This window comes from Tyto alba, unplaced genomic scaffold, assembly GCF_018691265.1.
Source record: "Tyto alba isolate M040663 unplaced genomic scaffold, T.alba_DEE_v4.0 Super-Scaffold_8, whole genome shotgun sequence".
NCBI classification, from domain to species: domain Eukaryota; kingdom Metazoa; phylum Chordata; class Aves; order Strigiformes; family Tytonidae; genus Tyto; species Tyto alba.
In genome coordinates, this window is record NW_024881329.1 from 3,995,119 (window position 1) to 4,017,205 (window position 22,087).

Sequence of the window (22,087 nt, forward strand, 5' to 3'; positions counted from 1 at the left end):
TTCAGCTTCTCTTGCCATTTATACCAATATTAGTCTCTAGAATACTTCATGTCTGACCCCAGTCATAGTCCATGGTTACAGTATCTATATGCTCTTCCAATACAACAGCCCTGTAATACTCTCAGCAAACATCTCCTGCCCATAAAGAAGATCTGGCATTCAGAACTGTTGGCAGCCTCCCTCTAAGGAAAGCGTATGACATGGGCAGACAACCCCCCATCCCAGTAGCTTCATATGCTGTAAAGTTGCCTCAGCCATGAAGACTTAAATCTTTATAAGATTTTAACCATGTATTTTCTTGTAATTCAATTTCCTGTACTGTTTTCCATCTGTTATAGATGGGGAAGCAAATCTGGAGAGGGGAGTTACCTTCATTAATGTCACACAGGCAGTCATTGGGAGAGTTAGAAATGCAACTAATGTTTCTTTAAAATAAATAAAGAAGGAAGAAAGAACAGCAACCCAAATCTGCCACGTGAATACTTGCTGTAATGCTCTGTGTATTTCTCTTTACAGGTGACTGTTACAACTATTGGCTATGGGGATAAAGTGCCTCAGACCTGGATAGGAAAGACCATTGCCTCTTGTTTTTCAGTATTCGCAATTTCATTTTTTGCACTACCTGCGGTAGGTTCTCTTGTGCTGTAGCTGGGAATTTGGTGTTGACTCATTAGTCATCAGAGGAAACTTTTGTTATTGACTCTTTAATCTTTCATTTCACCTGATGCTATGAAGTCTTTGTATTAAACTTTTATATTGCCATTAAAATATATGTAGCTTGTAGAAGCAAAAGGGCTTCTGTAAGTAGTTAAAAAAAGTAAATGTGCAGTGTTTATTGTATGCAACACCAGATTTGGTATGTATTTGAGAAAGAGATGTTTAATTCAAATGCTTTTTCTGATCATCTAAGTGTAAAGGAAATTATTTTTTATGCTAATTACTTCTGGGCTAAGTGACATTGTTGTTATGGCTTTTTACGGCACTCACTCATAGTCTACTCAACTGATTAGGTCCAGGGTGAACTGTAGAGTTCCTGTACATACCATTCTTCTAGCAAAGCTGCCAAAAAGGTGTCACTGGCAGAGAGACAATAAGCAGCCAGGAGCACTGATGCAGATCTTTGCCAAATTAGCATCTGACCATGGCCAAAGTCCCATTTGCAAAAGTGACCCAGGGCTGAGCTTTCAAGGGTGTTATGGCACTCTGCACTGAAAACAGGTTCCCGAGTACTTTCTAACAAGAAACAAGGCACTTGAGTACCAACAGTAAATTCAGAATCAGCGAAACCTGGGCTGTGGTTTGAAAAGCTAAAATGTTCAGTGCCAAGAGTAGTTAAGGGTAATTTTTTCACAAGTTTAGCAATACTCCTGAATTATGCTGTTAAAATGTTTGTACAACCTGAAATGTGCTGTTAAAATGTTTATTTTTCAGCAAGTTTTTCAGTTCAGTGACATGAATGCTTGTGTTAGCAGACTTCAGTGTAGTTGTGGCAGGGAGGTGGTGGGGATAAGTACAGGATGGATCAAAATACTTCTCTGCCAGTACTGTCACAAAAATTCTTCACAACATGAAATAATAACTATTAAAACTCCAGTGTTTTTTTAAAATTAGTCTTTTACTTTAAAGCTGTGCAACCTTTTGCAGAGGGAGTGTAAGTAAGTAGATTTTTAGACTCTCCAGCATCAGTTTGCCTTTAAAGCATATTCTTCACCCCACCTCATTCTAATATCTTTCCCATTTATTCCTTGTTTAGAAGAGAGATCTGGTAAATTAAATGATCTGTAAGAAAAATGCCAAGAGCTGCTATTTGACTGAAGAGTTGTTTTGTTTTGTTTTTTCTTCTCTCAGACTTGAATGCCAGCAAAGATGTTTCATAAATAAATGTGTAGCAGCCCCACCTTCACAGCAATGCTTTTATGTTTACCTGTCAGATTTCCCTAGAGGTTTGTAGAAGTAAAACAGCAACAGAGACCCCTTTATTGGTGTGATTTTTGTTTACTGAATTAAGTTGTTCTTGTGAGTTGGCCCAAGGGGGAAATTTAGGGTTTGAAGCTCTAGCAGTAAATAGTTGATAGGTAGTAACTATTATACGCTGCCTTGTTGCCGGTTTAAATAAGGGGAGCTGGCTGAGATCACAGTCAAAAATAATTGTTGTGGCTAAACACAACTGGAAAGGGTTCTGGATCTAGCAGAGATCCTTCATTTCCCAAATAAGTGATGTTTGAAGCATCATTAAGTCTTTGATCTTAACTAAATGAACATAATAGGAAGGGCCTTTCCTGTTCCTTTCAAAACACTTGCTGATTCTTAGAACACAGTTCTTAGAGGTTGAGCCAAGATCACTGGTTGCTCTAACACATTGACTATTGTATGTAGAAAATGAATTATGCTTTGGTTGAGTAGGTGTAGTCATTTAAGCTGATTTATAGATCTCATTTTTATCCGTGTTACTAAAGACTCTGTTAAATCTCTCTATAGCTATGCAAATGAACTACGTAAACGACTCGCTCTGTACTTAATTTTGGACTTGGCCTCAGAAGACAGTATAACTACTATTTTGGGTTGTACACCGTCCAGTGCCATTAGTCCATGTTCCTTGTCCTGAGAGTGGATTAGATGGCCTTGTGCTGAACTTGCTGAAGTCCTGGCCGTTTTGTAATATTCTTTTTGCCCTTCTTTGTCCTCACCTCCCAGCATGGGTTAACATATGGAAATAGCAATTACCATACTGCAGTTAAAAGGTCTTTCTTGTGACCTGAATCATGCCATGCCAAAGCTCTATTTCTCATAAAAATGATGTTAAGCACATTGGGTTAATATTTCTCCCTATTCTGTCATTCCCCTGCACAAGCTTTTATGAGGCTTTTAGAGGGTATGAAATATCATTTCTGCTCGCTCTTTGACGTTTTAGTCCAGCTGACTTAACTAGGCTTTGGATTAGGGCATGATAGCATTCATAGTTTGTTTCAACAAGTAATACTAACTGAGTCTAAAAATTTAACAGTATTAAGTCATTTCCTCTAAATAATTAGTTGGGGTTTATGATGCTGAATAGAAGTTTATTAATACAACATAATTTGGCAAGCTTATGTGTGGTTTTTTTCCCCCTTAAAAAAAATTAGATCTGTGTTTTCTTTCTTCCCACAGGGAATTCTTGGTTCAGGCTTTGCTCTAAAGGTACAACAGAAACAGAGACAGAAGCATTTCAACCGTCAAATTCCAGCTGCTGCCTCTCTCATACAGGTACTGAGTTCCTACATTTTGCATAATATCATTTCTTCCCCTTTATAATTTTTTTTCAAAACTGTTGGCAATATTTCCATGCCTGATTCCCCTTTATAAATGTATGGGAGTTTCAGATGCAAGTCTTCTAAACAGTTTTGGAAATCCCACCTTTAATGTAAACTAACGAGCAGAAAAGTTTGTTCCCAAATCAGTGCAAACTGTCTGATTCATCTGGTTAAAATCAAAACCAAAGGCTATCCTCTAGTGTTAGAACAATTTACCTGGTGAGAATGTTATGAAATACGATGCTTGCAGTAGTGAAAAATAGAGAGAAGACTTCATGCAACATTGTACTTTTAAAAAATACATTATTGCTTGTAAATACAAATGTCAGATACGCTTCATTTTCCTTGGGACAAGTAAATTCTTAAAAATCTCAAATTGAGAAGAATTAAGTCAGAATGAGGAAAAATCTTATCTGAACTTTTCAGCTCTGGGATGGGTGGCTGGGAACCACTGGGATTTTGCAAAGTCAGTCTTTTTATGTAGGGCAACATACAGGCTGAAAAATTTGAACCCCTTCTGCTAAAAATACAGTTGCAGTTCAGTGTCAGTAAGGTCAATGAGATTTTATCCTTTGCTTCAGTGGAGCCAGCACTATCGTTCTGGAGAGGCATTAATACTGTTTCATTCTAGGCTTTTCCAGCTTTTCCTCCCTCCCTCAGTATCTGCATGTAGCTTTAGAAGCACCGGGTTCAAATTTAAAAGAAATCTAGATGTACACCTAAGCCGTATCATTTTTGCGTTCTCATATGACTTATTTCTCTAGCTTCATGAGTGAATGTGGATTTCCAGGTCAGGCTCTTTATGGAAACAGTAGCTAACTGTAAAGTTTATGCTTGAAACTAAACAGTCCCAGAGTTAATGTGAAAAAGGTTTAAATTTAAGGCTCTGGTTAAAGCCAAAGATTAGCCAAAAATCTTCAGACTCAATGTGTTTCATTTGGATTGCATGGTCAGAGAAAGGTATGATTTTTGCAAAGAATGGATTTTTAGTATTCCCACTGACTCTTTTGGGAAATCAACCCCAAATTATTCAGAAGTCTGAGACTGCATGTCCATAATGTTTTGCTTGGCTCCATCTGAAATGTTAAGGAGGAGTGGAAGATAGACAATGAATTGATGACTACCTGTTCTTAATAGTAATATTTATGATTTACTAATAGTCTCAGACTTCTAAAGGCTCAATTTAATAAGTGCTCTACAAATAACTTTCTTAAACCAAGAGGTTTATGAAATAAGTACAAGACAGCAGCTGAAAACGAGTGATACTTTTTTTTTTTTCCTGTATTCCTCCTTGTTTTCTTCTAGAGGCCAGTTGTTTCTTTCAGTATCCTATTAACCATGGTGGGATTTACATGGTGACTGTCTGATCCTTTGCTTTCCAACTGCTGTTTTCCTCTGTCATTCTGCCTTGCTTTGTTTCTTTCATCTAGTGTTTTCTGGCCTTTCCCACTTCAGTTTTTGTGTATGTATGCATGTGTCCTTTCTTCATGTAATGAGTAAGTGAGGATCTACCTTTTTAATTTGGAGACTAATGATTAACCAACTCTGATGAGATATTTGCACATTTAAGAGAGAATGCAGTAGTGTTTTGTCTCTGACCTTGTCTCATAGCCCTGCCTTTCCTCCTTTTTGTCTTACAATATAGTACTTTAATCATTGGTGGTTGGCAGGAGGGAGCATTGGTTTGGGCTTCTGTCTAATCATTGGTGCTGTCCCCTCATGCTTCACAGTCTTATTTCTTTGCATGAATATAGCCCTACTGACCACATTGCAATTGCTTTTTCTTTTTTTGATAGTACCCTTGTGAGGCAGGGAAGAATGATTTGTTATTTCCTGAAACACAGGATGCCATAGGCAAAATGCTCAAAGTCAGAGAGAAAAACTGAGGCAGAGCAAAAAATTCAGCTCCAATCTTTTGAGTCCAGTCTAGAATTATCTCTTATTATTTGTTTGTTGCTAATGAGAACAAAAATTGCACTTGAAAAGACACCTCTTCTGGTTTGCCCAGTTGAAGCTATGTGGTTTCTGTTTAGTAAATAAGGATTCTAAACCATGCTGACTTTGTTTCCAGTGGGGAATTTCAAGAATACTATTAAATAAAAAATGACTAATGTGCTACTTGGATGTTATTTTGTAGTACCGTTAGCAACAAATCCGATTGCATTAATTGTTCTGTTGCTTAAAATATTTGTTCTAGACTGCATGGAGATGCTATGCAGCAGAAAACCCTGACTCTTCTACATGGAAGATATACATTCGAAAACCTGCCAGAAATTATCATTTGCTGTCACCCAGTCCAAAACCGAAGAAATCAGTGATGGTACCAGTAACTAACATTTCCTATTAGAGTAATTTAAAATTTTTAAATTAGATTGAATTTGTTTACTCTCTGGAGGCTATTTGTTGTGTTTTGTTTTACAGATTATTACTTGGTTTCAAAGTTTTATTTTCATTTCAGTTTTGAGATTTTCAGTTCCCAAGCATTTTAAACTATAACTTAATTTGCTTCAGTTCCCAAGCTTGACATTTTTAATGGATATATAGGCTTGGAAAAGAGCACTAATGACCTAGCTCGGGCACATCAATCAGTAGCTTACTGTTGTTGTTTGGAAAACTACAAGCAAAGGAAAGAAAGAAAATGTCTATTTCCAAAACAGTAACTTTTAAATTTAAAAAAAAAAAAAAAAAAAAACAAAAACAAAGAAACCCCAACAAACAAACAACAAAACTTGCTTCTCTCAGTGATTGATTTCGTGGCTTTCTAAGCTTCTATGCTGAAGACATTTTATACCTATACACAGTAGTATTTTTGTATCAACTGATTCTGTAAATTAAGAATTTTTTTGTTTAAAAAACAGCAACAAAAATATCTTGTTAGAATCTTTAGATTATGTAATACTTCATCTTCTCTGTTGTAAGAATATTGCACAGGAGCCTCAAGCTGGAAGGAGAAGATGTGCAAAAATCTTCCCTAGTATTCCAGGTTCACCTGAGTTCAGTGGCAATATATCCATTTGCTTTTAGCTGAAGGTGTAATTTATTGCATCCATCAAACAGTAAAGATATTCTAGAATAGTTTGATTTATGTAAACTGTGACAGAGCTAGCAGATTTTTTTTTTACTGCAGGCAAAGGATTTGCTAGGGACAATGTGCAGAATTCTAGTGATTAGCCAGTTTTGGTGGGATGAGGGGAAATCTTACTGAGAAACACACAGTTGTAGCATCATGAAAATGTAATTGGTCAGGCACTCCTTTGACTGTTTATAGCTCGTTGGGGACTGCATTATTATTGAAGCCATTACTGAAGAGACCACTAAATATGGCTTGGTTTGAGTAATTTAATGTATGTGTATTTTTAGGTTAAAAAGAAGAAATTTAAATTAGACAAGGACAATGGGCCTTCTTCTCCAGATAGGATGTTAACTGTTCCACATATCACTTATGACCATGTGACGGAAGACAGGAAACCTGAGTTCAATTTTGAAGCATATGAGAATTCTGGTAAGGAATTCCATTATAAAATGCCAATAACTGTAATGGCTTCTATTAGTCATTTACACATAGGTTCTCTTTAATATCTGTATGAGAGAGGTTGAGGACAGAACAAGCTCTTTTCATTCTAATGCAAGAATAATTTGCTTTTTGATTTTGGTTGCTGGCTTGTCTGGATAAGATTCAACCATTCCTTTAATGAGCATGCTCCACTGCAGACAAACTGAGATTATTTGTCATTTCTGCCTGACAGAAGAGCTACTGTATCTGAGGCTGGTGCATACATTCCCCAATTCTGCAGTTGATTGAAACTACAGGGATCAGCTGTTTGCTTTTCTGTGTGAAATTTGCCCAAGATGTGTTACTGCTTGTACCTCAACCAGAAAGGATTGACATGTCTTGGCTGCAGTGAACACAGCCTGCTACATGAAACCATCATGGGCTCCTGCCATCTGCTCAGTGGAGTAGGCTGTGAATCAAATTTTGAAAGCAGAAGTACTTAAGATAAATCTGGATCCATCTGTATTAACTGTCACTGTACAAAATGGTACAGTAGGAGGAAAAAGCAGAAAGGACTTTGATAGTCATCTTATAATTAATAGCTTAGTTATAGTTGCTTTAGCTGTAATGAACTTCCAAAATAACTCTGAATTTACAATGTGGCTTTTTTACAAATGTACTTTTACTAGAAGTATTTAATGCATATTGCTCAAATTTTGGCAGCAAGAATGAGGTTTAATTTTTAAGGTGTGTTTTATTGATTACCTATACCTTAAGTACTTATGTTTTTTTTCTCCTCAAAAATTTGGCTGACCTGATTGAACTTAATGACCTTTAAAATAAGATGACAGCGTGGGCTGGCACCAGAAAAGTAGAAATTCAAGCAGAAAGTCTCACCTTCCATGTACTTTTTTGATATGCTTCTGTCTTGCCTTGTTCTGTAACATCCTTGCTTTCCCACTCTTTCTTGGCTTCTGTTAAGGAATGATTGTGAATTGCATCTGGTGGTAGAAATGACATGGCTGTTAAAAGGTGGACAAGTACTAAGTTTAGTCTGTGCCTCAGGCTTTGAGTACAGATCCCTTTCTTCAAAACAATCCAACGAATGAACTCCACAAATGCTTAGATCTGTAAACTCCCGCCTTTTATGACTAAGTTTCTCAGTTGTTTAAAGGACAATATGATTTGCAGGCAGCCTACTACTGCTACTTCAAAAAATCAGATTTATAGCTGCTTTCAATAAAAGGTTTTTCTCTAATTTCTTCTGACACTTATCTTTTTTCTTTTTTATCTGTGTTCTGCTCTCTCTAAACTGTTACAAGTATACAGGACAAACAGGAATGTTAAAATTGCTTGGTAAGTTGAGGAAAATAATTCTATCTATGGCATGCCAGCTTATGACAGTGTAATGTTTGCCGTGCTTTTCATGTGTGTCTAGTGCCATGTAGTTTCCAAGAAATCTTTTGCAGCCAAGGAGATCTAGACAGACAAAAATGTACATTCTCACACTTGTACTCGCAGTTGCACCCACAGTTTTCTTACACGGAGAAAAGTGAGCAACTAATTTATATAAGTAGGTGATCTCTTTTTTATAATTGAGAAAAGTTACTCGTGAATATAACCGATAGAAGAAGATAGTTACACATAAAGGAAGTAATTCACCCCGTAGTTTAGTTATCTGAGCATATAGCTGAGAATTAATTTCTAAACAAACAGATTGAAATGGAAGAAAAATTTCCAGATTTGACCTCCAGTATTGTGAATTCTGAAGTACGTGCATCTGTTCCTGTAAAAATGCTCTGTAGATATTAGTGAACAGATGGGGACCCGTAAATTAAACAACTTATTTTACTGTTTTTCTGGATTCTGTGATCACTTAAGCAGCCATGTAGTCCTGTGATGTTTCTAATGTGCTTGCTTAGGCGCTTTCTTAACAATTGAGTGTTCCCCAAAGACTCTAGGATTAGAGGTAGTTCTGGGCAAAAAACCCTCTGTGTTTTAGTGAGAGTGTTGTGAGCCACCTGTAAGTTGTCTGCTCTGCATCCAGTAAAGACAACAGAGGCTTCTTTTCAGTGATCGAGTGCAAGGATGCTCAAACTTTGATTAAATTGTCTGAAAATACAAGGTTCGGTTTCTCCTCTGAACCCACAGGGAACACCGGAGCAAATAAGGTGGTAAAATAGCAGAAAGCAAACTGGATCTCCTTGACTCCCCCTGAACAATCCTTGATTTGCCCATTTTCTGGTTTCCACTTTTCTCCTGAACTCCAAGAGGTGCATCTCTCTTGGGACTGAGCATGGTGGAACAAGTTCAGGAGAATAGCAAGAGCCATGAAGTCACCTGTTTTACGTGAACCAAAAATTCCTTCATTTGGGGGAAGTATCAGAGGAGCTTTGCCAGCCACCACAGGTTCAGTTCCTATTTCCTAGCCAGGCAGCGTGAGCTCATCACTGCTCTCACAGTGACTCAAAGAAATAGAGGAGAGAGTGTATTTGTACTTACTCTAAGATTACCCACAGAGAACTGAAGCTTCCAAGTCAAAAGCTCAGAAACAAGAAATCGGGAAGTACAAGAATAAAGGATGCTCATGTAGTTTTAATTTGGTCCTCAGAGAGCCTCTAGTCAGATGTCCATATGCTGCTTTCTCATAGTCAGTAAATTTTGGTTCTCTCTTTGGGCTGCCCACTTACATTCAAGCCTTCACACTCCGAGATCCCCCGTCTATCTTCCCTGCCAGTATCCTCGTGCAACCAAAGAATTCCACCTCCCTTTCTCCCCTTCTCCTTTGTCCTGGCATCATCATTTCAGCAAAGCAAAGACCCAAGAGCCGTGGCTGGAGTGTGCCTAGCACTGGCAGAGCACTTGCAAAATGAGGTTTTTTTTTTTTTTAGGTTTTTTAACTCCAGTGCATTTATATTTTGAGTATCGTTGTGTAAAAGTAAGGCAACACTTCTGAAAAATATCACTGTGTCCCAGTGTGTGAGTCCACGGGCTTTTCTTAATGAAATAGCTTTTGAAAGGATAGCGCTATTCAAAAGAACTAAATGTAGCATAAACGTTTTGTTTTCCAAGTATCTCTCTCATCATGGACGAGTCTTGCTCGCCTGAAACTTTTCCCCAAATTCACCTCGAGGCAGGCACGTGGCTTGAATGGTTGAAGTGGGCAGCTTCAAATGCTTTTTATGGGCTGTGTCAGGCAGCTTCAAAGATGGGCGGCTGCTCTGGTCTGTGCCCCTGACAGCACTGCCACGTCGTGGGCGCTGGGAACCAGAGCAAGAGGGTCTCGCCTCGATGAGCTTGTGGGATTTGGAAAGGGAAACACTTGAGGAAACCCTAAAGTCAGGCAGGCTACATACAGATTACTTTCCTCAAAATGGGATTGGCATGTAGTGGGGGGCGGAATCTCTTGCAGCAGACGACATGGCCATGAATAATGGGTTGGAAGAGGCAATGATGTCTCCCCTATGGTGATTTAACATTCTGCTCACATGTAACGCACACCAGAGGAGTTTCATACAAACTCTTTTCCACAGCATTTTTAATTTTGTTTTTAAACATGTCAGGTAGAACATACTATATTTTAGATATGTCTGCATCTCCTCAGCTGCCTGTCTGGAGCTTTTTTTCTTCGCCCACCACCCCACACCCCCCTCCATCTCTATTTTATGTACATCTTTACTCTGACTCAGATTGTCAGCGCTCCTGGCCATCCTTTTCCGCAGACCAGCAGTCTTCCAGCGCTCCTTCCTCTCCAGGTAATGCTTTTAATATTCCATTGCTTCATCACCTATGTTATTTACTAAATCTTTGCAATGCTTTCTCTGGAGTTGCCTGCTGTGGCACAGAAAATGATAGTGCTGGTTTTTAAAGATAGCATAGGCACATCAGTAGAATTTTTGAGTTTGGAAAGTTGCTCAGGTTGTAAATTGCAAATGTTTGGTTTTTTTTTTTTAAAAAAAAAGAAGAAATTTTCTGCAGGAGAGGTATTTTTTATATGCATTAATTAAAACTCAGATTTTCCATGAAAAAATGCTTTAAAGTGCTTTAAATTTTTAGTCTGTGCTTGCAAAAGAGGAAGTATAAAATATTTTCTGTCTTACTAGCTAAATACTACCAGAAAATGTCTGGTACTACCATCTGCATACATGTCATTTGTATATAAAATTGTTCCATTGGTAATATAGAGAACCCATCAGTAATTCCTTGTTACTGTGTTTATAATCCTCGATTGAAAGTTCATAAAATCATAGACTGGTTTGGGTTGGAAGGGACCTTTAAAGGCCATCTAGTCCAACCCCACTGCAATGAGCAGGGACATCTTTAACTAGATCAGGTCACACAAAGCCCCAACCAACCTGGCCTGGAATGTTTCCAGATAGTTCAGAATTTCTGTTTTAAAGCAGGTGTTATCATATTGTGGGGAGTTTATTTCCTGCCATTTCCGAGCAGTACTTGGCTCAGCATTATCAGTCATGCCTGTTACCATAGTTGCTGCTGCTGCCCATCAAAAATAGAGAAAATAAATTTTGGGGACCCCTGAATTATAGTAAAAGTCCCTTGCTACATGTGTTTCCTGTTTCTTTTCGCCCATTATCCACTGAAAAAGAGTTTCTAAAGCTTCCATTTTTTCCTTTAGCCTACTTATTTAGAAATTTAGTGTCTTTTTTTAACATACTTCATGTTAACACTGCTTTGTGAGAAAGACTCCTCCAACATCAAATGGCTATGAATTTATTTTCATAAATTTAAAAAAAAAAAAAAAAATCTGCTATGGCATCATATGCTCCCTGGTTCTTAACTTGAGCCTTGTTTCAAGGCACTTTGTGGTGGGGAAGCTCTCATTAATGTCGTGCTCGTTCCCTGGTCCCTCCTCTCTGCCTGGGCAATCAGGTTGTATGGCAATATTGCCGAGTGGTTCCTCCTTCGTGTTGGAAGCAGCAAGATATGTTTAAGAATGAGAACATAAAGAGCAGAGGGCTGCACCAGACTGATCTTGGTTATGATCTTCTTAGAAATTTTTCTAGAATTTTTTAAAATAAAAAGAGGGAGTGAGATACCATGTTTGCCTCATATTAAGCAGTTGTTCATTTCTGTATTCTCAGATAACAGCACTTTCGAACAGGCTGAGATACAGTCTTGACTTCTTTTTCCTTTTTCATTGTGCCAATCCTTCTCTCCCCTCCCATGAAACTGAAAAGCAGTAACTGTGAATGATCCGAGAATAGCTGTTTTTTGTAAATCCACTTCTGTGCTGTGTGTATTGTATCTCTCATAAGCACAGTTTAGTGAATGTTCAGCAAACACTTTACATGGTTTTAGATTCAGCAGTTTTATTGCTTGTCATCAGGAAAACTAAGAAGGCTGAGAGTCCTCCTTTCCAAGAAAGTGGGAAAGTTTCATTTGTATCTTGCAGAAATTAAAAAAGTTAAAATTAATTTAGTGGAAGCCAAGAGGAGTCTGTTTTAAAGACATTTTGCTGCATATCTGAATCTGGAGTTATTTTGCTTGATTCACAGGCACTAACTTGGATGAAGGCTAGAATAAAGCAATCAACATGATATTAAAACCAAAAAGAGGAAGATAAAACTTACAGAATTTTCATTTTTAAGTGCTGCAAGTGGCTCCTGCTTTTAATACTTTTATCTCCTACAAGTTGCCTCTCTTTATCACTGTGATTTCAGAGGTCTTCCTCTCCTATTACAGTTTCTGGAGAGCAGACTTTCCTGTTATAATTTTGAATGGCCATGTGCCTGCTGATGTAATAACATTTTCTCTTCTGATTATTTGTAAAAATTTAAATCCATTTCTGCCATATGAAGATAAAAACTGGTGTAAAATGTTTGCGTTTAAAAAAAAAAATTGGTTTCCTGATATCCCTACTTCTGCTCTCATTAAATTCAACTACATTTAAGTTAGTTATTTCTTGCCTTACCCCTTTAGCTTTCATGTTGCATTTTGGCAGGGCATTATTTACTGTTACGTTCTAAAGTATATAATACCATAGAAACTTCATACAATATGACATTGTAATTATTTCATTGAATGATCCAGTCAGTTGCACAGATAAAGGTTTCTATGGAGGTGTCACAATCTACCTCTGATTTCTACAGAATTTTACTACTTGCTTTTATTCTCTATAAAATTAATTTACAGTCATGTATAAATACAGTAGTGGTTTTATTTATATGCAGATGTTGTGGCTTCTCTAACAGATGTTAGAACCATCATGGAAAAAGCACTTAAGGGTCTTAATGTTAGAGCCTGTCAGACTTTAGGATCCTGAGTTTAAAAATGAAATTCGTAACACTCTGGCTAATTTCTTGGATGCATGGATGTGTTGGTATGCAAGTAACTTTGCCACTAAAAACTTTCAGTATCTGAAGTTTTGTGAAATGGCCTTCCCGCTAAGGACCTCATCCTGGGTGACCTGAACATCTTGCCACCTCTGCCGTGCCCGGGCTCAGAGATGAGGCATCCCTGCGCCTGAGCGCAGGGGGATTGGGAGCTCAGACAGCGTGTGATGGGAGCTGGCTGCTCACCGTGAAAACACCGATGCTCCTTGGTTGATCTGGGCCCGGCGTCTTGTTCTTAGTGACAGTAATTACGTCCCAGAAACTGGCATTATAACCTAAAACATGAAATAGAGATGATATAGAAAGGAACTGATCTTGTCATTGAATTGTACTCGTGCACTGTTGCTGTAGAGCGGTTGGTCCATGGTATGATGGAGTACTGTACAGTAACTGTTAGAATGCACGAACCTGCCTGTGGTATAGATACCCTATATTCTAGTGTATGAAGACTATGAACAACAAAAAAAAAATACTAGCTTTAAATCTTCAGCAGAAGTTGAAATTCTTTGGGTAGAAGAGATAAAGCTTTACTTTTCAGGAACTCTGTGGTAAATGCAGTTTTTCTGTAGCAACTTCTGTCTTCAGTATTCTGTGAAAATGTACAATGTTGCAGAGATCCGAATGAGTGGTAGAGCTGTCTTGAAAGAGCCGAATGCTATTGCTTTAACTGTTACCTGCTTGCTTCCTCACAGTGAAAAAAAGCCCGACGTTTTTAGATGTGAACACAGGACCCTTCATCAGGACCAGCAGCTTTGCTGATGAGCTTGACCTGGAGGGTGAGACCCTGTTGACCCCAATAACTCACATCTCACAGTAAGTCAAGGCTATTGAGTTGTGCATTAGTTGACTTAGACAAGAGAAGCCAATGCAGGTGGGAGGAGCTGAAATATGGAGCTGATAGGGCTATCTCAGATATTTGTGTCAAACTCTTTTTACCTTGAAGTTGGTAGATACTGTTCTGAGTGCCAGTAAATCTTCATGTTGACCTAAAGACAAGTTCACTTGGCTGTGGCACAAGGCTTTAGTTTGTAGCTAATGCCTCTGGGCAGCTGGTGGTTGATAGCTGCAAGATTTTCACGTGGAGACAACGTGTGGGAGTACTTGCATGTTGAGAATTATATTACTCCCTCCGTCATTTTCCAGTGGAATAGCTGTAAAGTGCAAATTTTTAAATACTACTTAGATGAAATACCAGCCTTTCCATTTCAGCAGCACCTTCTCCAATGGTCAAATGATGGTCTGCAGTGGAAGAAAAGATCTGTTTTGATCTTTATCACTGCTTTGTGGTATATAAAAATGATCTGAAATAGACCTGCGTTTTTTTGGGTTTTTTTCCTTTTAAAAGAAGATTTTCCACATGTCTTTTATGCTAAAATGTTATTTCCGCATAGTCAGATTATTCTAAAAAACTGAGAATTGCAAAAGATTTTGATTCAAATGCCTTTAAAAAAAAAAAATCCGTCATTGTTTAATTCAAATGTTTATTATTTACCATAGTAGATGTGTGACAGTATGTCCTCTAGCAGAGGAATGAAACAATTTTTCCCCCTCCTATTCCTAGAAATCTGAGGATTTCTGCAGTGAAACCACAGATGAAAATTCTTGGCATGCTTGTATTTCTGAGGTACAAAACATGCAGAAATGCCTGCTGCCAATTTTCAGGCCTTCTTCCTATATAGTATAAATAGCAGAGATGTATGAATGTACTTTTTATAGCCACTTTAGAAGGGCATTTTTTAAAAAAAGTAGGTTTGTGGGGAGTATTCCCTGCCCCCAAGCAGAAGGACGTGCATTTTCAGCTAAATCACCTAAATGTACATATATTTGTTGTGCAGATGATTTAGGAGACTTGTATTCTGGAAGATTTCATAGTGGCACAAGCAGGAGGAGGAAGTCATAAATTTCCTCAAGGCTTAGACAAGAACAACGGAGCAGCAAAACCAGATCTAGAAGTTTCCTTTGTGTAGCTTTTTTTAAACTTTAGTTTACCACAACATTGCAGGCTTTCTTTAAGAGAAATAAGCTTTGTTGCTAGGAGTTTTCATTAACCTTTTTGGATTTGGGAATGATTTAGTTATTTCTCATTGCTACCTTTATTGATACTTTTCGAATAATAAGGTGCTCTGTAACTTTTAAGTCAAACTTCTGTAGCAGCTGAGATTATTCTTTTTTTTTTTTTTTTTTTGTCTGTGAACTACTTGGGGGAGACCTTAGGATATAGGTAATGTGTATCAGCTGAAGAACCTCACCAAATTAACACCCTAGTCTTTCAGTAACTTATATATTTCTCTTTTACTTCCTTAATTTTTGATTGTAACCTTTGCTGAAATCTCCCTTAGGTTGCTCTAGATCATGAGTGATGAGATGGTACAAAACATGTCCCCCAGTATGGCTTGAATTGGGTCTCTGCAAGGGTGGAAGAAAATGAAAGTCATTGTTTCTTTTAAGACTTTGAGTTTAGATTCAAAACTGGGTAAATTGGAGTAAATGCAAAACTAGATAAAGTGTTAGTCGAAAGGTGTCTCTTTAAAGTACGGGTGCCCAAATGTTGTAGAGCCTGAGAGCTGTTGGCTTAGAAGTGCATTTACTTTGTATGTAGTTTATTAGAAGGCCCAAAACAGTGCCACTTCAGCCTATAGATACAAGGGTTTGGGAAAAAGTTAGTCAAAGTCCTGTCTTGTGTAATGTCAGTTAGAGTATTGTACCCAGGTAAGAGATATTCCCAAATATTTTGAAATGAAAACCATTCGAATGCTTGTTTTGCTGTTGGGTTGTGCGTTTGAGGTGGCTGAGAAGCAAGGTGTTGCGCTGCCTTTCACTGGGTGCTCACGTTGCTGGGTGCTGAAGACCAGTCACTGTCTGTGAATTATTTAGACAAATGCTTCTTTTTTCATTCTTCATTTCAAAGTCCCAGGGAACAAATATTTATGAGCTGGTTGCACATATTAGTAGGATGACCTGCATGTTAGACATGTGGGCATAGAATTAAGGATCAAATTTAGAATTGTGCAATAGGTGTATCTCTGTGCAAAGGCACGTACTAATTTTCTGTTATAATAAAAGTGGTTAGTCACTTCAGATCCGTATCTCTGTGTGTTTTTAGTTCAGGCTTGAAAGTTATGCTGTGCCTGAGAGAATCTAGGATGAATTATTTTGTTCTGATGGCCTCAGTTGTGAAACATTGTATTTCCTTAAAGCCATCATATACACAGTATGATCGCTCCAGATTTGTTGATAAGGAAATAAGCAACTGTATGCAAGTCTAAACCCAAGTATTTAACAAAAATACAGCACCAGCTATGAAAACAAATTAGTATGGAAAAGTCAAATTAAGTGCAAATATCTCTAGTTTCAGGTCTTAAAAGCAATTCATACTCTATCAGAGGAACAGAAGCATGAAGACAGTTTCGGAAGTGGAAAAGTAATATAAAACATTTGATCCAAGGATGCTTGGATTTGGGATTCATAGAACTATTTCCTGTTGAGTTATATATTTATTGCAACATATGAGTTGGCTTATCCATAAACCACAGAAAGGTGATTCCAGAATAAATATTAAGTTTTCAAAGTCATAAATATTACACAGTTAATTGGAGACATGCAACTGGAAAGTGACTTTTAGTTGACAGCATGAAAAAGGTTTTCCTTTGACAGGTAGTGTAAATCTGACAAGTGTGGGGTACCTACTGTGTTACTGACAGGCAAACACTTGGCATTGTTGTGGCTTAAAAAAGAATGAGGGTAAGTTTGTTGTCTCACTTGCATTAGACCATGGAAGGAAAATGCCATCTTTCAGCCCTTATGACAAACGGCTTTAGGCTTCTAGGCCTGAAGTCCCCTTTAAATTGAATTTCAGTGCCATGCTTGTTTATGCAAAAATTATTCTCTTTTTGTAGATGTAGGTGCATGTTCTCACGGAATTTAACAGGACTGGTTTTGTTGTCTAATAATAAAAATGCAGGTGTGGGTTTTTTTGGCAGGACATACTTCTGGCTGTATTTTAAGTCTGTTTTGAAATAAATACTGTACTAAATGTAGCCCTGTTTCTGTGGAATTAGAAATGGAAAATCGTTCATGTGAAAAGATTACTGTACCAGTTAATCACTTGTCACTACCACTTTGAGGAAACAAAAATAGTAATAGGAGCACTTTGAGACCTGTCGTTCAAACAGGAAAGTGGTTAAAATGTCATAGAAAAAACAGATTTGCAGCAGGTGCATGCAGAAATACGGAATAAAATAGCAGTGTGTGGAAAAGTGACTGTGCTCTTCCTTCTACACGAGAAGTCTTTTAAGCAGAAGATGCAGATTCAAGCAGAGCAAGCTGCGTTATTAGCTGTTACAGATCTCACCTATAAAATGCACCATAGCAGTTTGAAGAATGCAGTACACAGTGTGTTGGTTGAGATAAGACTTGTCACTTCAGTGGTTTGTTTAATGATTGTTGTGGTCTGTTCTGTTGTAAAAGTGAAATAGGAGACTAGGCTCTAGCAGTACCGCACTTCTCCTTTGGACTCCTCACTTTTCTTTCTCTCTAATCAGTGCATTCCAGTATAGTCTCCTGTCCCCTGTTTCACTTTTTGGGTCTTCTGTTCTATTTGCCTTTTACAGCAGTGGAAAATCGATGCTACTTGTAGCTGAGCCTCAGCTACCAGGAGGTTCTTTCCCTGTGTTTGTATAAATGTTTCATTTCAGCACTTCTTTAACTTTACATTTGGCATTAGCTGAAGTAGCAAAAGAAATTAATGCAGCTTCTAAGCATACAAATGAGAGGGAGAGGGAGAAGAGGTGGGTGGAAATGAGCTGAAAAAGGTAGAGTAGAAAACAGTGAACAACTCTCAATCTGATGTATCTTTATATAAACATTTCTCACCTCTTCAAAGAAGTTTAACGGGAGCTCTGGATTCTCTGTGAATCTTTCAGAAATGCTACTGAATCAAAACCAAGTTCATGTCTGTTATTTCTAGTTTGCCATTCTGGGCGTTCAGCAACTCATTAGACAGTGCTTTGCTTAATCAGTTCTGATGTATAAATGTTTGGTATTTCTTTCTGCTTCTTAATAAGAATAATTTTTTTAGGGAAATACTATCTCTAAATGTGTTGTAAGTTGGTGCAGAAGTTGAAACATAAATCAAAAGTCATCTCTGGAAACTGTATTTAAACTCCCTCTACAAAAAGTAGCTTGATTTTTCACAAAGTTTAAAGAAACTAGGGGGACCCCTTGAACAACTCATACCTAGTTGTATCACCTTGAATATCATACCAAACGATTTCTCGCTGTCATAAGGCTACGTAAACCAATACACTCTCTAACTATGCAAATTGCTGGCAAAATTCTTGATCTGTAAATTGTGAGTATGGTATTACTTCACGTGTATCTTTCTAACTTTTTTATTTGAAAGAACTACTGTGGATCCAGCTGACTTCAGGAAATATAATTCTTGCTGAAGGCAGTTGCTATCATTGCACATTTGTGATCCTATTACTGTCTATATGGTCAAAATAACAATAATCCTCGATGTTTTAATGACTCTTCCCCACATTCCGTGTACCTCGTTATTGGGGTGTTGAAAATAGATTTCATTAGTTAAGGATTGGTTTTGTCAGTATACATATAAAATAATTTTTCAGTGGAGGCTTTCTTGGATTGGCAAGCTGCTGTGATCTTAGATTTAATAGAGTAGGCTTACACTAAAATAAAGCATTAGATTAAAAACAAAAAGCACTTCATTTTTGTTACTAAGTGTATTTCTATCCTGACAAAATTGTGTGTGGTTGTGACATCAGCTTTATCTTCTCTACCGTCTCCGTCTGCCTTGGATGTGGTAGAGAGCCTGTCAGGCATTGTATTAGGAGTAAATGGGAGGCTCCCATTGTGGAGGTGTTTTTAAAAATAAATCCTTCTTTGTTAAACAGCATGCTAGATGAAATAATCCAGCAAACAAATTTAGTGCTTTTTATTAATATCCAGATTAAGAGACAACGATAACAGATGGATCTTTCTGAATGATTTAAATGAATGCTTTTGAGCACTTTGAAATATAATTGAAATACTAGAAATCAAGTACACTTGTAAACACCGAGTGCAGTGTCCATGGTGCTGCAGTTAGCTCTGTCTTTTCTCGGAAATAATATTTTCATTCTTTTTTCTTTAAGATTTTAATTTAGTGTTCTATGTTTTAATTAGCAGCATAGAATTTGTTGGCATGAGTTATAACCACATTGCCTAGAACAAACAGTGCTGAATGTGTTTTATAACTGTCTCTTCTGTTGGATTATCAGTGAGTGAAATTCCTATTTGCTTTGATTTGCCAGCTCATATTTTAAAAGATTCCTGCTTTTATCTTCCTCTTCTATACCAAAATGACCCTCTGAAGTCTGAGCAAATATTTCTTTTTCACTCTCGAGTGGCCAGATGTAACGGCTGACTTTGGCTGTCACAAGAATTCTCTCTGAAACGCTGCTGACAATATTTAAACCGTGATTTGCATGGGGTCCATTTTATCATTAACGACAGGGCATGTTAGAAGAATAGCAGTGATAGCAACTTGATATCACAGCAACAGTGATAGCAGAGCTTAATGTTCAGACATTGCTGGTTACTGCTACGTGCTGTCATTCCAGTCGTTTACTTGACTTGCCACAGGAAAGTCTTCAGTACTTGCTCTGTGCTGGGCAGCATCCCTTCTTCATTCGGCACGTTTCAGAATGTCATCAAACTCCCTTAGAAATGCTGCTTATAGTCTCTGCTGATTTAATAGTTTGCTAAAAAGAGGGAGCACTGTTTCCCTGGGTTGTTCCGTTTGGTATGGAAAAGCATCATATCCTGTGCTTTTTTTAGAAATTGACCATACACTTGTCCATAGAAATTGACCCTAGAACTCTGGACATATCAGGAATCTGATTTTTCTCATCTATTCAGCTTCTTTGAGACACTTGAGGATATGAAGTGTCCCTAAAGGTGGTTTAACAAGCAGTCAGGAAAGTTCCTTTTCCAGAAGAAAACGCCAGAATAGTGGTAAATGAGACACTGTGATGATTTCAGTGTCATCATCCTATTCTGGTTTCTCATTGTAGGTTACATGGGAGGGGAGAAGATCTGCGGCAATCCACTCCTAAATATGGCTAATCCCTTAAGTAAGCACTGATCAATGCAGTACAGTCTTCAGAAAGAACTCAAAGAGTCTCAGATTTAAGTTAAGAAATTATTAGTTTGCTAGGTAGCCCCAGGTCTAGGGGGCTGCGAAGCTTGTCTGCAGCTCAAGAGCTACGTGGTTGTAGTAGAGCAGGACTTAAGCAAACTTGCCTCTTGAATGTTGAAAGGCAAATGGATATTTTAGTATGTTCATCATACTTTATAACAACTGTATTTCTGGATTATAGGTATTGGTACCAGCTGGAAGCACTCCCAAAACAGCGATGGCATTCCCACTGGGGAAGAGTTGGCTGAAGTTGACTGATTGTGTCTTCCGTGATACAGGCGGTTATTTATAATCTTTGTTTTTATAGATGGATTACCTGAGATGTGCTGAAGACTTGGGCAGATCTCCACGGTCTCTTATTTCACCCTCAACACCGCAGCAACCGAGCTGCTTCCGGCAGCGCAATAAGTAATGTGGCTAACATCTGTCCCATGTGGTTACTTGTTTCTTTTATCTTTAAGGAGAAGTTCTTGTGTACTGTAGGTGGGTGGTTGCTTTTTTCACAGATTAGATAGCGTGTGTAGTTTACATCTATAGATCTGAAGACCAGAAGGGATAATTAGATCATCTCCTTTGATCTTGTAAAAGACGGGCTGTAGCGCTCCATCGAGTTGAATGCAGCACTGCTGTGCTGTGTTCTTAATATTAGCAAAAACATAATAAAAGAATTGTATTTCACAAGTTTAGAGAGTGAACAGGTGAAAAATTCAGGCAGGAACTTAGAGTTTGCAGTTTCATCTCTCCTTTTATTTTGTTTTAGCTTTCTATCTATTTATTTATTGGAGAGGGAAGTGCTATCATATACTGGTGCTGCTGTTTGCCAGAAGATAGTACTGGACAAATATGTTCTGTGTTAGTAGTTACAAGCCTTTATGAAATAATATTCTCATGATCTTTTCTCCCTTACTACAAATTGTCACTGACGTGTTCAAGTACAGCATAAAATTACTATTTGGCTATTTTATGTTACTGACATAGTATAAAAGTAATGTGTTGACTTTTCCTAGTGTACAAACAGTCTAGGCAGAAGCTAAGATAGCTTAGCTATTTCTTTTGTGTTGCAGATGAACGCTGCATTCCTTGGTCTCCAAGTGCTGGTTTACATCTTGATTGATGTTAAGTAATTAAACCAGACTCCAGCTGCTTAGTGATTCAGAAGTACAGGGCTCCTATGCTATAAAAACAACAAGCAACTCCCCACTTACTTTTATCATTATTTACTTTGGGACTTTGGGCACTATGCAGAATAATAAGTGCAAAAACTCTTTTACTTTGTTTTGGTTTGTTTTGTTTGAAGGGGGAAGAGACAATAAAAATGTCCCACTTTTATCTAGCATTTTCAAAATTTAAACTTATGATCATCTTGCGTTAACTCCAGAATTAAAATTCAAAGCATATATAAACATTTTCTTAATGTTTTGAGAATGGAGGATGGCTTTACTTTTTGTTTAGATGTGGTGGATATACCAAAAGAAGTTAAAAATGACTAGTGTATAATGTGCACGCTTCTTCTGTTGGGAGTTACCTTATCCAATAAACGAGATAGAAATTTTATTTAATGGTTTATTTCATTACATGACAAATAATAGTTTCCTACTAAATATTCATGGTGAAGTTGTAAATTGTCATCTTTTCAAATAGCAGTTAAAGGAGCATACTTCAAAATCTACGGGCAACATTATGCCCACACATGCTGCATATACGGTGCTAAATGAGGGTGGCAAACAGACGTGGGTCTGGTGTCACGGCT

At 37.7% G+C, this 22,087-nt stretch overlaps 1 protein-coding gene across 2 annotated transcripts in view; it reads left to right on the forward strand.

Moving 5' to 3' along the window:
- The window catches only part of KCNQ1 (potassium voltage-gated channel subfamily Q member 1), a 357,709-nt gene that overhangs the window by 104,510 nt on the left and 231,112 nt on the right, over positions 1-22,087 (forward strand). The window contains exons 7-12 of one of the 2 annotated variants that reach the window (XM_032984887.2): positions 517-627; positions 3,148-3,243; positions 5,488-5,610; positions 6,651-6,792; positions 10,473-10,538; positions 13,829-13,949. In XM_032984887.2, the coding sequence (XP_032840778.2) occupies positions 517-627; positions 3,148-3,243; positions 5,488-5,610; positions 6,651-6,792; positions 10,473-10,538; positions 13,829-13,949 (659 nt within the window). The remainder of the gene's footprint in view (positions 1-516; positions 628-3,147; positions 3,244-5,487; positions 5,611-6,650; positions 6,793-10,472; positions 10,539-13,828; positions 13,950-22,087) is intronic. The other variant, XM_042785622.1, reaches the window with a different exon arrangement.